This window comes from Physella acuta, unplaced genomic scaffold (assembly GCF_028476545.2).
Source record: "Physella acuta isolate Inbredline_101_S28 unplaced genomic scaffold, ASM2847654v3 ptg000592l, whole genome shotgun sequence".
NCBI lineage: Eukaryota > Metazoa > Mollusca > Gastropoda > Physidae > Physella > Physella acuta.
In genome coordinates, this window is record NW_026732111.1 from 1,397,302 (window position 1) to 1,411,134 (window position 13,833).

Sequence of the window (13,833 nt, forward strand, 5' to 3'; positions counted from 1 at the left end):
GTACACGAAAAATCACAAAACATTTGCAAACAGTTACAACAAAAACTCTCAACTCCACTATACAACAGAATCCAATGGGGTAGGAAATACGCTCTAACAGACACAATAGACACCTTTAGGAAGCTTCACCTCAAAACCATCACACCCAAAGCCAGGGAAATAACATACAGACTCATCTACAATTTAACACCCAAAGCCAAGGAAATAACATACAGACTCATCTACAATTAAACACCCAAAGCCAGGGAAATAACATACAGACTCATCTACAATTTAACACCCAAAGCCAGGGAAATAACATACAGACTCATCTACAATTTAACACCCAAAGCCAGGGAAATAACATACAGACTCATCTACAATTTAACACCCAAAGCCAGGGAAATAACATACAGACTCATCTACAATTTAACACCCAAAGCCAGGGAAATAACATACAGACTCATCTACAATTCAACACCCCTAGCAAAACAACAGAAACATTATTGCCCACTATGCAGACAAAACACACATGTATTTAGAATGCCTCACCATAGAAAATATGAAAAAGACGTTAGAAACCAAAATAACGACAAGAAACGAGACCTTCAATATTGACATATATAATTCCATACAAAAATCCCTAAATAAAGAGACAGGACGGACCTAGAGCAAAAAGCAAGGCCGGTATCTATATATAGACAGACTATCTGGAACAGTAGAATAAAAGCAAAACACGATTAGATACAGTTCTTGGGACATATACTAGATTTGATTTATCGTAGACGACTCGACAACGACAGTATTCAAATACATCAGAGGTGTAGCGCGAAGGGGGGGGGGGCGGTGCTGACCGCATCGGGTGACACCATTTAGGGGGGTGACACAAAGGCAAAAAAATAGCAAAATATTATAAAATGATAATTCCACTTAATAAATAAGTGATTAATTCGAGTGTCAAATAGTCTTTTAAGATTTTAAGAGCTGCAAATCGAAAGTTTAAGCGGGACGGGGGGGGGGGGGTGCAAAATCGAAATTTGAAAATGTGTCCCCGGGTAGGGTCGCTACGCCTCTGGGGGGTGACACCATTAAGTGTTGCACCGGATGACACCCGACCTCGCTACGCCACTGAAATACATATACCTTAATTAGCAACACCACAACGTGAAGAACATATCACTTTGCTCTGGTCGCCTGGCCCGCCCAATCCTGACCGACACCTCCCCTTTCATCACACCCTCCCCGCCCCCGCAACCCAGGAACCCCATATCATATTGCCCCCATATCTGCATCTTCTTCGTCCGCATGACCCCACCCCTTGTGTTGAAATACTATACTACATACTGATGATGATGATGTATTACCAAAATAAATAAAGACGAATGTTACTTAAGCGATTGATATATGTACTACAAACACCCCTCATTAACCAGTTATTCTTAAATTCCTTTCTAAACCCAGACAATAACACGCACTCTCATTCTATACAACTAAACCAGCTCATACCAAACGATGATGGAAGACTTGCCTACCTAGCAGCATATTCCCCCCATCTCATCCATCACCCGCATTACAAAAGCTACACACTTGCCGTTTACTTGGTGCGCAATATTTATTTCTACGAGATTCTATTCTATTTTAAAAAGTTTAAGTAATTAAAAATTGATTAAAATCATGTCTCTATCCCGAGTTGCCATTATATTAGAATATTCGAGAAAGTTTAGGGGAGATCACTCCCGTTTTTTTTTTATGTTTATATTTATAATCAAACCAAGTATTATTTTCTTTTCTCGAAATTTTTCAACTAATGACGTCATTGACTGCGGCGTGAAAAAAACTCCGAAACAATACATCAAAAAGACTTGGTGCGCAAAAGCAAACAGAGAAAACAGAAACTCACTAGGCGCTGGTTTACACGAGCTTTGAACAGACCCAGCCTGCTAAGATACTGATATCCATGTGTAACCTTCAGCACCTAAACATGTTGCCCATTTCGGCCGACTGCCTGAAGTTTTGTACCAGGGTGTGAAGGCTAATCATTTATTGTGTACATCGAGCATACGAGCAAGCAGTTTTATGGCTCCTACACATTTTTTAAGGATGATCAACATTTTGGCTCTTGTGTGCTTGGGATTAATCTCGAAGGTTGAAGGTAAATCTGTCTGAACTCTAGACCCATAAATCTAGGTCTTTGTAGACATCAGAAATCGGCACATCCGGTTTGCAGTTAGCATCAACCTAGAATCCGTACTTTGGTATATGTAAAACTGACCTAATATCGTAACAAATAAGCATCATAACCCTTTCGCCATAACCTAAATGACTTAACAACTAAAGCACAGATGCACGTGAAGATTGGTCAAACAAACATTAGTGGCCGTAAACAATGCAGACCTCAAGAGTTTACTAAACACGGCTCAACTAATATTAATGGATTGGTCAAACAAACATTAGTGGCCGCAAACAATGCAGACCTCAAGAGTTTGCTTAACACGGCCCAACTAATATTAATGGATTGGTCAAACAAACATTAGTGGCCGCAAACAATGCAGACCTCAAGAGTTTACTAAACATGGCCCAACTAATATTAATGGATTGGTCAAACAAACATTAGTGGCCGTAAACAATGCAGACCTCAAGAGTTTACTTAACACGGCCCAACTAATATTAATGGATTGGTCAAACAAACATTAGTGGCCGTAAACAATGCAGACCTCAAGAGTTTGCTAAACACGGCCCAACTAATATTAATGGATTGGTCAAACAAACATTAGTGGCCGTAAACAATGCAGACCTCAAGAGTTTGCTAAACACGGCCCAACTAATATTAATGGATTGGTCAAACAAACATTAGTGGCCGTAAACAATGCAGACCTCAAGAGTTTACTCAACACGGTCCAACTAATATTAATGGATTGGTCAAACAAACATTAGTGGCCGTAAACAATGCAGACCTCATGAGTTTGCTAAACACGGCCCAACTAATATTAATGGATTGGTCAAACAAACATTAGTGGCCGTAAACAATGCAGACCTCAAGAGTTTACTAAACACGGCCCAACTAATATTAATGGATTGGTCAAACAAACATTAGTGGCCGTAAACAATGCAGACCTCAAGAGTTTACTAAACACGGTCCAACTAATATTAATGGATTGGTCAAACAAACATTAGTGGCCGTAAACAATGCAGACCTCAAGAGTTTACTCAACACGGTCCAACTAATATTAATGGATTGGTCAAACAAACATTAGTGGCCGCAAACAATGCAGACCTCAAGAGTTTACTCAACACGGTCCAACGAATATTAATGGATTGGTCAAACAAACATTAGTGGCCGTAAACAATGCAGACCTCAAGAGTTTACTTAACACGGTCCAACGAATATTAATAATGGCAAATTAGAGCGTATTGTTCTGTAGCATCGGTCTGCCTGATTGCGTGTGTATAATGTGCATTTGTATTGATATATATATATATATATATATATATATGTATATATATATATATATATATATATATATATATATATATATATATATATATATATATATATATATGTGTGTGTGTGTGTGCGTGTGTGTGTGTGTGTGGTTTGTGTGTTTATGTATGTGTGTGTGTGTTGTATGTCTGTCGTTACTCGCTGAATTTCCACAGTAGATTCCATCCTATATTCTCTAATGTTCGCTAGTTTTGAGTTTCTAACAGATCAAGGAATTATAGATCTCAGCTGCAGCGTTGGCCAATGATAGTGAATAAACTATAACTAAAAATAGTTCAAATATGATACGTTCACAAGCTCCACATTTTCCCCCACTACAGGGCAAGCTTCACAGGTGGGAGTAGAATTTCAGGTACAGTTCCCATACATGCCTGAAGGCCAACCCATTCTTATGATGAACTCACCCATGCTCGACACGTTTGATGTTTATGTCACCGCTCCACTATCGGACCACCCCGTTTCTGAGAGGATATCAAGAAGTGACACCACCACGTCTATTGTCGCCAAAGGAAAGTTCCAGTTTGGGATGACGGTGTTTATGCCGGTGTCGTTCCACTCGGCTGCTAGTTTCCAGGCCATACCAACTTCCGGTTTCGGCGCGGAGTACTATGTTCTGGCACCAAAGTAAGTCTTGTCTTGTTTCGTCACACAATAATTTGTTCACGGTATGAATTGGCCATGTATCAATGTAACAGACGAATTTTTTAATCAGGGTTTATTCAGACAACTTTAAACTTCGGTCTGATTTTTTTTTATTGATATAAAATTTAATTTTTTAAAACAATATTGAAATACAGAATTGTTTTAAGAATAGTGAGAAACATTTTATTGGTACGAGATACGAGAACCTTTACACATATGTTCTCTTACCATAGTGGCTTTACACATATGTTCTCTGACCATAGTGGCTTTGATCATTAGTGCCTTGACCATAGTGGCTTTGATCATTAGTGCCTTGACCATAGTGGCTTTGATCATTGGAGCTTTGATTATTCATCACGCATATATTCAAGTCATCACTGGTTATATTGTTCGCAAGGTTTTTTATCGTTAATATATGAACGCTATTTTAAATTAGAACCATATATTTTATTTGTGAAACATTTTATGTTGCATTATCTGTATTCGAGTTCTTTTTAAAATAAATCTATTAGGCCTATCACCACCCTTTTAGTAGTCTAAAATAACCAAAGGCTTTTAAGCACATGCTAATTTCTATTCATAGAGCTCTACAAATGGCCGAGAAAATTACTCGTGATTAGATTAAACTATAGAATCTAACTAATCCAAGCGATCTGATCTAGAGCTCTACAAATGGCCGAGAAAATGACTCGTGATTAGATTAAACTATAGAATCTAACTAATCCAAGCGATCTGATCTAGAGCTCTACAAATGGCCGAGAATGGGCGCCCCTACTCTACAGACTCTAAAATCCCGACCCCCTCACGTTTTATACCCTGACATCCCCACCCCTACGTTTCACACCCTACCATCCCCATTCTGTATCACATACTCAAATGATTTACGACAACGTTAACTGGTGTTCATTTCTAACAGGACGGGGCCCTCGATTGTACTCATTTCTTCAGTTGAGGAAAATGAAATCAGCGTACATTATGCAGAACACATTGAGCAGCTACAAAGCCAATTCACTGAGGGATTACTCTCTACTATTGCACTCAATAGGTGAGTAGCTAACTTTGTTGCCTGCCCAATAGGTGGGTAGCTAACTTTGGTGCCTACCCAATAGGTGGGTAGCTAACTTTGGTGCCTGCCAAATAGGTGGGTAGGTAACTTTGGTGCCTACCCAATAGGTGGGTAGCTAACTTTGGTGTCTACCCAATAGGTGGGTAGCTAACTTTGGTGTCTACCCAATAGGTGGGTAGCTAACTTTGGTGCCTACCCAATAGGTGGGTAGCTAACTTTGGTGCCTACCCAATAGGTGGGTAGCTAACTTTGATGCCTACCCAATAGGTGGGTAGCTAACTTTAGTGCCTACTGCTCCGCTCATGATCCGAGAAACATTTAAAAGTTGTCCAAGTCAGCAGAATATACTTGAGTGACGCGATTTATTTTCTCGGCCATTTGTAGAGCTCTAGATCAGATCGCTTGGATTAGTTAGATTCTATAGTTTAATCTAATCACGAGTCATTTTCTCGGCCATTTGTAGAGCTCTAGATCAGATCGCTTGGATTAGTTAAATTCTATAGTTTAATCTAATCACGAGTAATTTTCTCGGCCATTTGTAGAGCTCTAGATCAGATCGCTTGGATTAGTTAGATTCTATAGTTTAATCTAATCACGATTTGAAAAAAAAATATTGGTGTTTTAATTTAAAACTTTTAAACTTAATTCAAATCTGTATTAAAACCAGACGATTTGATTAAATGTATTACAACTAGTCCACTCAACCTTTCTTTCTTTAAATGTTTTGACACATGTTGACCCATTTAAGATTGTGTAGTCAGTTGTTATTGATTAAGTAGTTATCAATCTGAAATTATTTGTGTCGTTTTTTAAAACTCGGGATAAAAGACTGAAATTTGAATTTCCCAACCAGGAAGGAGGCGTACATCATGCAGAACTGTACTAGAAGAACAGTCGGAGAGAAGCATCTCGGAGGTGAGTACTTCACGGGAAATTTAATTCTTTGATGGTAGTGTGAGTACAATGTGTAAAATGTAGGTGTAATGCAGGCAAATGACTTATTTACTTATTTATTTGTGTAAGATTTTGATTTGATTTAGCTGACTTTTAATTGTTCCTGTTACGGACATTTTTGTTCGCGAATGAGATTAGCGTACGTCGCTGTAATATTTCATTACGTGACATTGATAAACACGACTAGAGCAACAGATTGTTCTTGTTGTGCATCTATGTGTAGTAATCTTACTAGATCTATGATGAGATGTGCATTTTTTTTAACTCGTGGACAGTCATACCCCAGACAACTAACAAAGTTAACCTACTTTCTTCTTAGCAATCACACCAGCTAAAATAACAGCGTTGTATTCGTTTGGCGTTATTGTTGGCACTTGCGAAGAATACGAATTTGAATCAGAATGTCAGAGAAAGAATGTCAAGACCGCTGGCGGCGTAACGGCAGGTAACATACACAAATATACACAGACACATACACACACATTTATATATATATATATATATATATATATATATATATATATATATATATATATATATATATAAAATTAAAATTAAAATTACTTATTTAACTGATGTTTCAGAAATGCTTATCCCCTCAAGAACTGGGGAAAAACAGTTTGTTATACCTGTTACTATTAACGAAGAAACACAGGTGATAAACGTTGCTGTTGGACGTGTTTTGGAGGTGAGTTGTTGAGCTTCCTTACACTCGTCAGGTGGGTTGTTGAGCGTCACTAAATTAACTAGGTATGTTGTTCAGCTTCACTACATTCTGCAGGTGAGTTGTTGAGCTTGAGTATCTGGCATGTCTATAAGACACGCTGAGCCAACCCAGCTCTAATGAGTAGCTGGCATGTCTATGAGACGATCTGAGCTGAGCCAATCCAGCTCTAATGAGTAGCTGGCATGTCTATGAGACGATCTGAGCTGAGCCAACCCAGCTCTAATGAGTAGCTGGCATGTCTATGAGACGATCTGAGCTGAGCCAATCCAGCACTCAGAGTATCTGGAATGTCTATAAGATGCTCTGAGCCAACCCAGCTCTAAAGAGTATCAGGTATGTCTATAATCGCGCTGAGCTAACCCAGCACCTAAGAGTATCTGGCATGTCTGTAAGACGCTCTGATCTGAGCCAACCCAGCACTAATTGGTATCTGGCTTGTCTACAAGACACGCTGAGCCAACCCAGCACTGGTGAGTATCCGCAGGCTTTTGTATTACTGACTTCACTGGGGTAAAAGTATTCCTGCATCACTTACTTCATTGGACTCCTACCGGTTACCATCGATTATCAATGCGAAAAACAATTATATTCTGCAGGCTTCATTAAATCATCAACGTGCTTTGTCGGCTTTCTAAAGATGTATTGAGTTTATATTGTCGCCTTTGTTATATAATCAAATTTGTCAAAATATTTATATCAGTCCGTTTTCTTTGTCATTTACGTCATCTGGTCGTTTTTTGTCAAAGCACTGAAAAGATTTGGTTGTATTTATACCTTTTCAGTTCTCTTGGTTTCCTTAAACTTTCTTCTACTAATTCTCTCTAGACCCCCCCCCCCAGGAACAAAGGGCTGCAGCAGTAGCGTAGCCAGGATTGTCTCATGGGGGGGGGGGTTCAAATTTTTACGATTTGCACCCCCCTCAAACTTTCGATTTGCACCCCCCCCCCCCCGTCAAACTTTCGATTTGCACCCCATCCTCAAACTTTCGATTTGCACCCTCCCCCCTCAAACTTTCGATTTGCACCCCCCTCATGGTTTATATATATACCAAGGGGTCTATGTGCGGGCTATGACCCCCCCTGCCTACGCCACTGGGCTGCAGACAACTTCCCCACAGGATTTGGTTTTGGGCAGCTCTCAATATTTGCTCCCATGTTCGCCCTGTAGCGCTCGCCTTTATTTCTATAGTTCTTCTTTGGTATATTATCTATTTTGTCTTCTCGCTCATAGAAGTCTATTTGCTTTTGTTATCTTATAAGCCTATTTGCTGTCGTTATCTTATAAGCCTATTTGCTTTCTTTATGTTATAAGACTATTAGCTGTCTTTATCTTAAAAGGGTATTTACTGTCTTTATCTTATGTCGATTTGCCATCTTTAATATATGCATTATTTTGTCGTCTTTGTAACTATCATGTATTTTGTCGTTTTTGTAAATGTCATGCATTTTGCCGTTTTTGTAAATATCATGCATTTGGTCGCTTTTGTAAATATCATGTATTTTGTCGTCTTTATAAATATGTATTTTGTCTTTGTAGTCATTATACATTTTGTCTATTTTATAAATATCAGTCACCTCGACGTGTTTGTAGTAGTGACCACCCTCAGCCAGAGAGAGAAAGCAAGAATAGAGCTACGTTTAGGGTGGGTGGATGGGAGCTAAATTTAGGGGGATGAAGAAAGATGTTGTATTCATTATCCTGTTGTTGTCCTCGTGATTTAAAAACAGGTTTAAACAGAATCATGCTTGTATGTAAGATAGAAAGCTCTGGTTGCATGTAAGATAGAAAGCTCTGTACTGTATGTAAGATAGAAAACAGACTTTCTAGGCATTACTCAAAATAGCAGACTTTAATGATGCGAGCTAGGCATTACTCAAAATAGCAGACTTTAATGGCGCGAGCTAGGCATTACTCAAAATAGCAGACTTTAATGACGCGAGCTAGGCATTACTTAAAATAGCAGACTTTAATGACGCGAGCTAGGCATTACTTAAAATAGCAGACTTTAATGACGCGAGCTAGGCATTACTCAAAATAGTCCAAGACTGAAGAGAGGTATGATAATATAGGTGACCTAGGCATTGGTCACGCAGAACCAATCAAATTGCCCGACAAATTAGAAAGGTCACGTGTGATGGTCAGCTGATCAACACTAGTTTTAGGGGGTGGGGGGATTGGTCGGACAAACGTCAGGTATGTAAGCAGTTTGGCATAAATATCGTAACTTGATAGCTGAAGTAGACTAGCATAGTATAGCGAGGATGTAAGTGACATAGTAGAAGCAGAGTGATTATAAGTATCTAGAGTTGTGTATACAAAAAATACAATTTGAATATCTTTTAATTGGATGTGTGTCAGTTATTAGCTCCCACTGTAGAGATTCTGGCACAAACACTTGACCGTATGTAGATTGAGCCGTTACCGACAGAATATTCGATACACGGTTACAGATCAATTTACATTTTTTTACAGAACTCTGAGGGATCAATTACTCGCATCAACGATGGGTTAGAGACCGACTGCGATGGTTTTGTTGATGAAGAAAGAGAGATTGTAAAAGGTACTATAAATATACACTGTCTGTTTATTCATAGCACTATATAAACATCAGTTAAATATAATAAATCAATATATATATATATATATATATATATATATATATATAGGGACAAGTAAACGTACAATATACATTGACATTTATATATACAATAACATATACATATACATATTTATGGTTGTGCTTTACTTGCTTGCCATTTACATTTGACCTGTAATGTCTCATAGCATGGCCCTTGGGCATTTTGTTTCTTCCATGGAGCCAAAACAAAGTTTTGAAGGTATGCATGCAATTCATAGATGGTTGGTTGAACGAATGGATGGACGGACGGATGGATTGATGGACGGACGAATGGACGGATGGACGGATGAATGGACGGATGGACGGACGAATGGACGGATGGACGGATGAATGGACGGATGGACGGACGGACGGACGGACGGACGGACTGATGGACAGACGGACGGACTGATGGACGGACGGACGGACGGACGGACGGACTGATGGGCGGACGGACGGACGGACGGACTGATGGGCGGACGGACGGACGAATGGACGGATGGACGAATGGACGGGTGGACGAATAGACGGACGGATGGACGGACAAATGGATGAACGGATGAATGGATGAACGGACGGATGGGCGGATAGAATGAATGGGGTGAATGGGTGGTGGGTGGAAAGTTAGGTGGGTGGGTGACTGGGAGGTAATGTAGGAGGTTGGGTGTGTAGATGGCGTGGACGTTGGGTGGCTGGCTGGCTGGCTAACGTTTAATATTTATATTCCAGATTTTTTTAGTCCTAGTTTTATTTTCTTCAACTTCAACAACAACCGCCGCAGAAGTTCCACCAACGGACGATCAGTGTGAAAGATATAAAGCTGAGTATCCAGAGTTGTTTGAACAATACACACGTCCGTTAAGGGAGGAAATAGAAAAACGTCAGAAGGAAAATAACTGCCAACAAACCTGTGGCCCCTCCGAGATTTGCTTGTCACCCACCACCGTTGTAATTGGCCTGGTCCTCTACTTCACTGTAATTTTCTGTGGTAAGTCATATTTCACTTGTATAATTAAAATATTAACATAATCCAAGACTATATTATACATTATTTTTTGTTGTCTTAATTGTTTTTTACAGCAGGAATCTACGTGGCAATCTTAATATGCCGAAGAAATGCGTTGCTTGCTGAGCTGATGTCCATCGAAGCCGAAGGTGATAAACACACGCCTCAACCTGAACATATGTCCGAGGACCAAGCACAGTAATGTATGCTCATTGGTTAGCATAATATACCTAGATAATTCACATCAACTCTTTTGGAAAATTACATCATAGAACAAAAATATTTACATGAACATCAAACATTTTTATTTAAAAAACGCCACAATTATTTTATCAACTTTACACTTCTCTTTTGATATAAATAAAAATGAATTATTGCAATTTTATACAGTTGTCCTTCTGTTTTTTTTTCATTATTTTTCTGTTTGTAAATACTATGACAGGCTTACAGTCGTGTTGAGTACATGACACGCGAGTACAGTATTTGATATTTTACATGTGTTTAACAACATCCATATCACAAATAATTGATTAGAGTTCACACGCACACATACACACGCCCACATACACACACCCACACACACTAGCACACACATCCATCACTGATATTAAAGTAATATTATCCACATTCTAGGGCGAAACTATGGGTATCGGAACTATTTTAACGCAATTACTACTAAGCGATGTTATTAAAATATATAGAAAAAGACAAAAAAGTAAAACTGCCCTTTATACACAATGTGCTGTCACTCGTTGATTACAATGTTCCTAGATTTCCGACTCTACCCACATACTTTTTCTGTGCCATTGGAGAAGGGAGGGTAACTTCACAGCCAACATTTCAAAACTTAGGGCAATAGGATTCATTAGTAAATGTGGAGAGCTTATACACGTATTCATGTGTGGATAGCATATGAAATGTATTAAGTGAGGACACCATTATACAAGACTGTATGTTTTGTTAGGGGTCGGCGTGGTCGAGTCGGTAAAGCTCATGGTTGCTAAACCGAAAAGTATCGAGTTCGAACCCTCGGGCAGATGAGGCTCGTTAGCTGAGGACAGCCACTCATCTAGGAGGGACAACTCCAAAATCAAACAACTGCTGCCTTGTAGTTTGTTCTTGGTTGGACAAGGGCTATGGAAGCAGGCTGAAGCGGATTTTCAATGGCGCATAACTAATTGACACGTATCATTAATTGTCGAGTCGGCAAAGCTCATGGTTGTTAAATTCGAAAAAGTCTCGAGTTCAAACCGTCTGGCAGATAAAGGCTCGATCCCTTCCAACACTAAAAATTAAGAACGAAGAAGAAGAAGAGTTAGCATACAAAAGTGTGCAAGTGTGGATGGCGACATTTTTAACTGTGCATCACAGATTAGTAAAGATGGGGCATGGCAATAAAAGAAATAATTTCGAAAAGCCCCCTCCAGAAATCTTCCAAAGAACTCCTCCACACTACACCACATTTAGGTCTAGCTTAACTAGTTTTATCTCCACACTACACCACATTTAGGTCTAGCTTAACTAGTTTTATCTCCACACTACACCACATTTAGGTCTAGCTTAACTAGTTTTATCTCCACACTACACCACATTTAGGTCTAGCTTAACTAGTTTTATCTCCACACTACACCACATTTAGGTCTAGCTTAACTAGTTGTATCTCCACACTACACCACATTTAAGTCTAGCTTAACTAGTTGTATCTCCACACTACACCACATTTAAGTCTAGCTTAACTAGTTGTATCTCCACACTAACCACATTTAGGTCTAGCTTAACTAGTTGTATCTCCACACTACACCACATTTAGGTCTAGCTTAACTAGTTGTATCTCCACACTACACCACATTTAGGTCTAGCTTAACTAGTTGTATCTCCACACTAACCACATTTAGGTCTAGCTTAACTAGTTGTATCTCCACACTACACCACATTTAGGTCTAGCTTAACTAGTTTTATCTCCACACTACACCACATTTAGGTCTAGCTTAACTAGTTGTATCTCCACACTACACCACATTTAGGTCTAGCTTAACTAGTTGTATCTCCACACTACACCACATTTAGGTCTAGCTTAACTAGTTTTATCTCCACACTACACCACATTTAGGTCTAGCTTAACTAGTTTTATCTCCACACTACACCACATTTAGGTCTAGCTTAACTAGTTTTATCTCCACACTACACCACATTTAAGTCTAGCTTAACTAGTTTTATCTCCACACTACACCACATTTAGGTCTAGCTTAACTAGTTGTATCTCCACACTACACCACATTTAGGTCTAGCTTAACTAGTTTTATCTCCACACTACACCACATTTAGGTCTAGCTTAACTAGTTTTATCTCCACACTACACCACATTTAGGTCTAGCTTAACTAGTTTTATCTCCACACTACACCACATTTAGGTCTAGCTTAACTAGTTTTATCTCCACACTACACCACATTTAGGTCTAGCTTAACTAGTTTTATCTCCACACTACACCACATTTAAGTCTAGCTTAACTAGTTTTATCTCCACACTACACCACATTTAGGTCTAGCTTAACTAGTTTTATCTCCACACTACACCACATTTAGGTCTAGCTTAACTAGTTTTATCTCCACACTACACCACATTTAGGTCTAGCATAACTAGTTTTATCTCCACACTACACCACATTTAGGTCTAGCTTAACTAGTTTTATCTACACACTACACCACATTTAAGTCTAGCTTAACTAGTTTTATCTCCACACTACACCACATTTAGGTCTAGCTTAACTAGTTTTATCTCCACACTACACCACATTTAGGTCTAGCTTAACTAGTTTTATCTCCACACTACACCACATTTAGGTCTAGCATAACTAGTTTTATCTCCACACTACACCACATTTAGGTCTAGCTTAACTAGTTTTATCTACACACTACACCACATTTAAGTCTAGCTTAACTAGTTTTATCTCCACACTACACCACATTTAGGTCTAGCTTAACTAGTTTTATCTCCACACTACACCACATTTAGGTCTAGCTTAACTAGTTTTATCTCCACACTACACCATATTTAGGTCTAGCATAACTAGTTTTATCTCCACACTACACCACATTTAGGTCTAGCTTAACTAGTTTTATCTACACACTACACCACATTTAGGTCTAGCTTAACTAGTTTTATCTCCACACTACACCACATTTAAGTCTAGCTTAACTAGTTTTATCTCCACACTACACCACATTTAGGTCTAGCTTAACTAGTTGTATCTCCACACTACACCACATTTAGGTCTAGCTTAACTAGTTTTATCTCCACACTACACCACATTTAGGTCTAGCTTAACTAGTTGTATCTCCA

At 39.0% G+C, this 13,833-nt stretch overlaps 2 protein-coding genes across 3 annotated transcripts in view; one reads left to right on the forward strand and one right to left on the reverse strand.

Moving 5' to 3' along the window:
- The window catches only part of LOC131947365 (uncharacterized), a 253,332-nt gene that overhangs the window by 177,158 nt on the left and 62,341 nt on the right, over positions 1 to 13,833 (reverse strand). The gene's annotated exons all lie outside the window — the stretch shown is intronic.
- On the forward strand, positions 1,924 to 10,855 carry LOC131947347 (uncharacterized). Of its 2 annotated transcripts, XM_059308542.1 has the most exons (11): positions 1,924 to 2,131; positions 3,802 to 4,105; positions 5,040 to 5,168; positions 6,043 to 6,104; positions 6,463 to 6,588; positions 6,728 to 6,831; positions 8,441 to 8,512; positions 9,343 to 9,430; positions 9,655 to 9,707; positions 10,217 to 10,475; positions 10,568 to 10,855. In XM_059308542.1, exons 1-11 carry the CDS (start codon positions 2,056 to 2,058, stop codon positions 10,693 to 10,695), a joined length of 1,401 nt encoding a protein of 466 aa, XP_059164525.1. In that variant the 5' UTR covers positions 1,924 to 2,055; the 3' UTR covers positions 10,696 to 10,855. The 2 variants fall into 2 exon arrangements, with proteins under 2 accessions (XP_059164525.1, XP_059164526.1); XM_059308543.1 differs by lacking the exon at positions 8,441 to 8,512.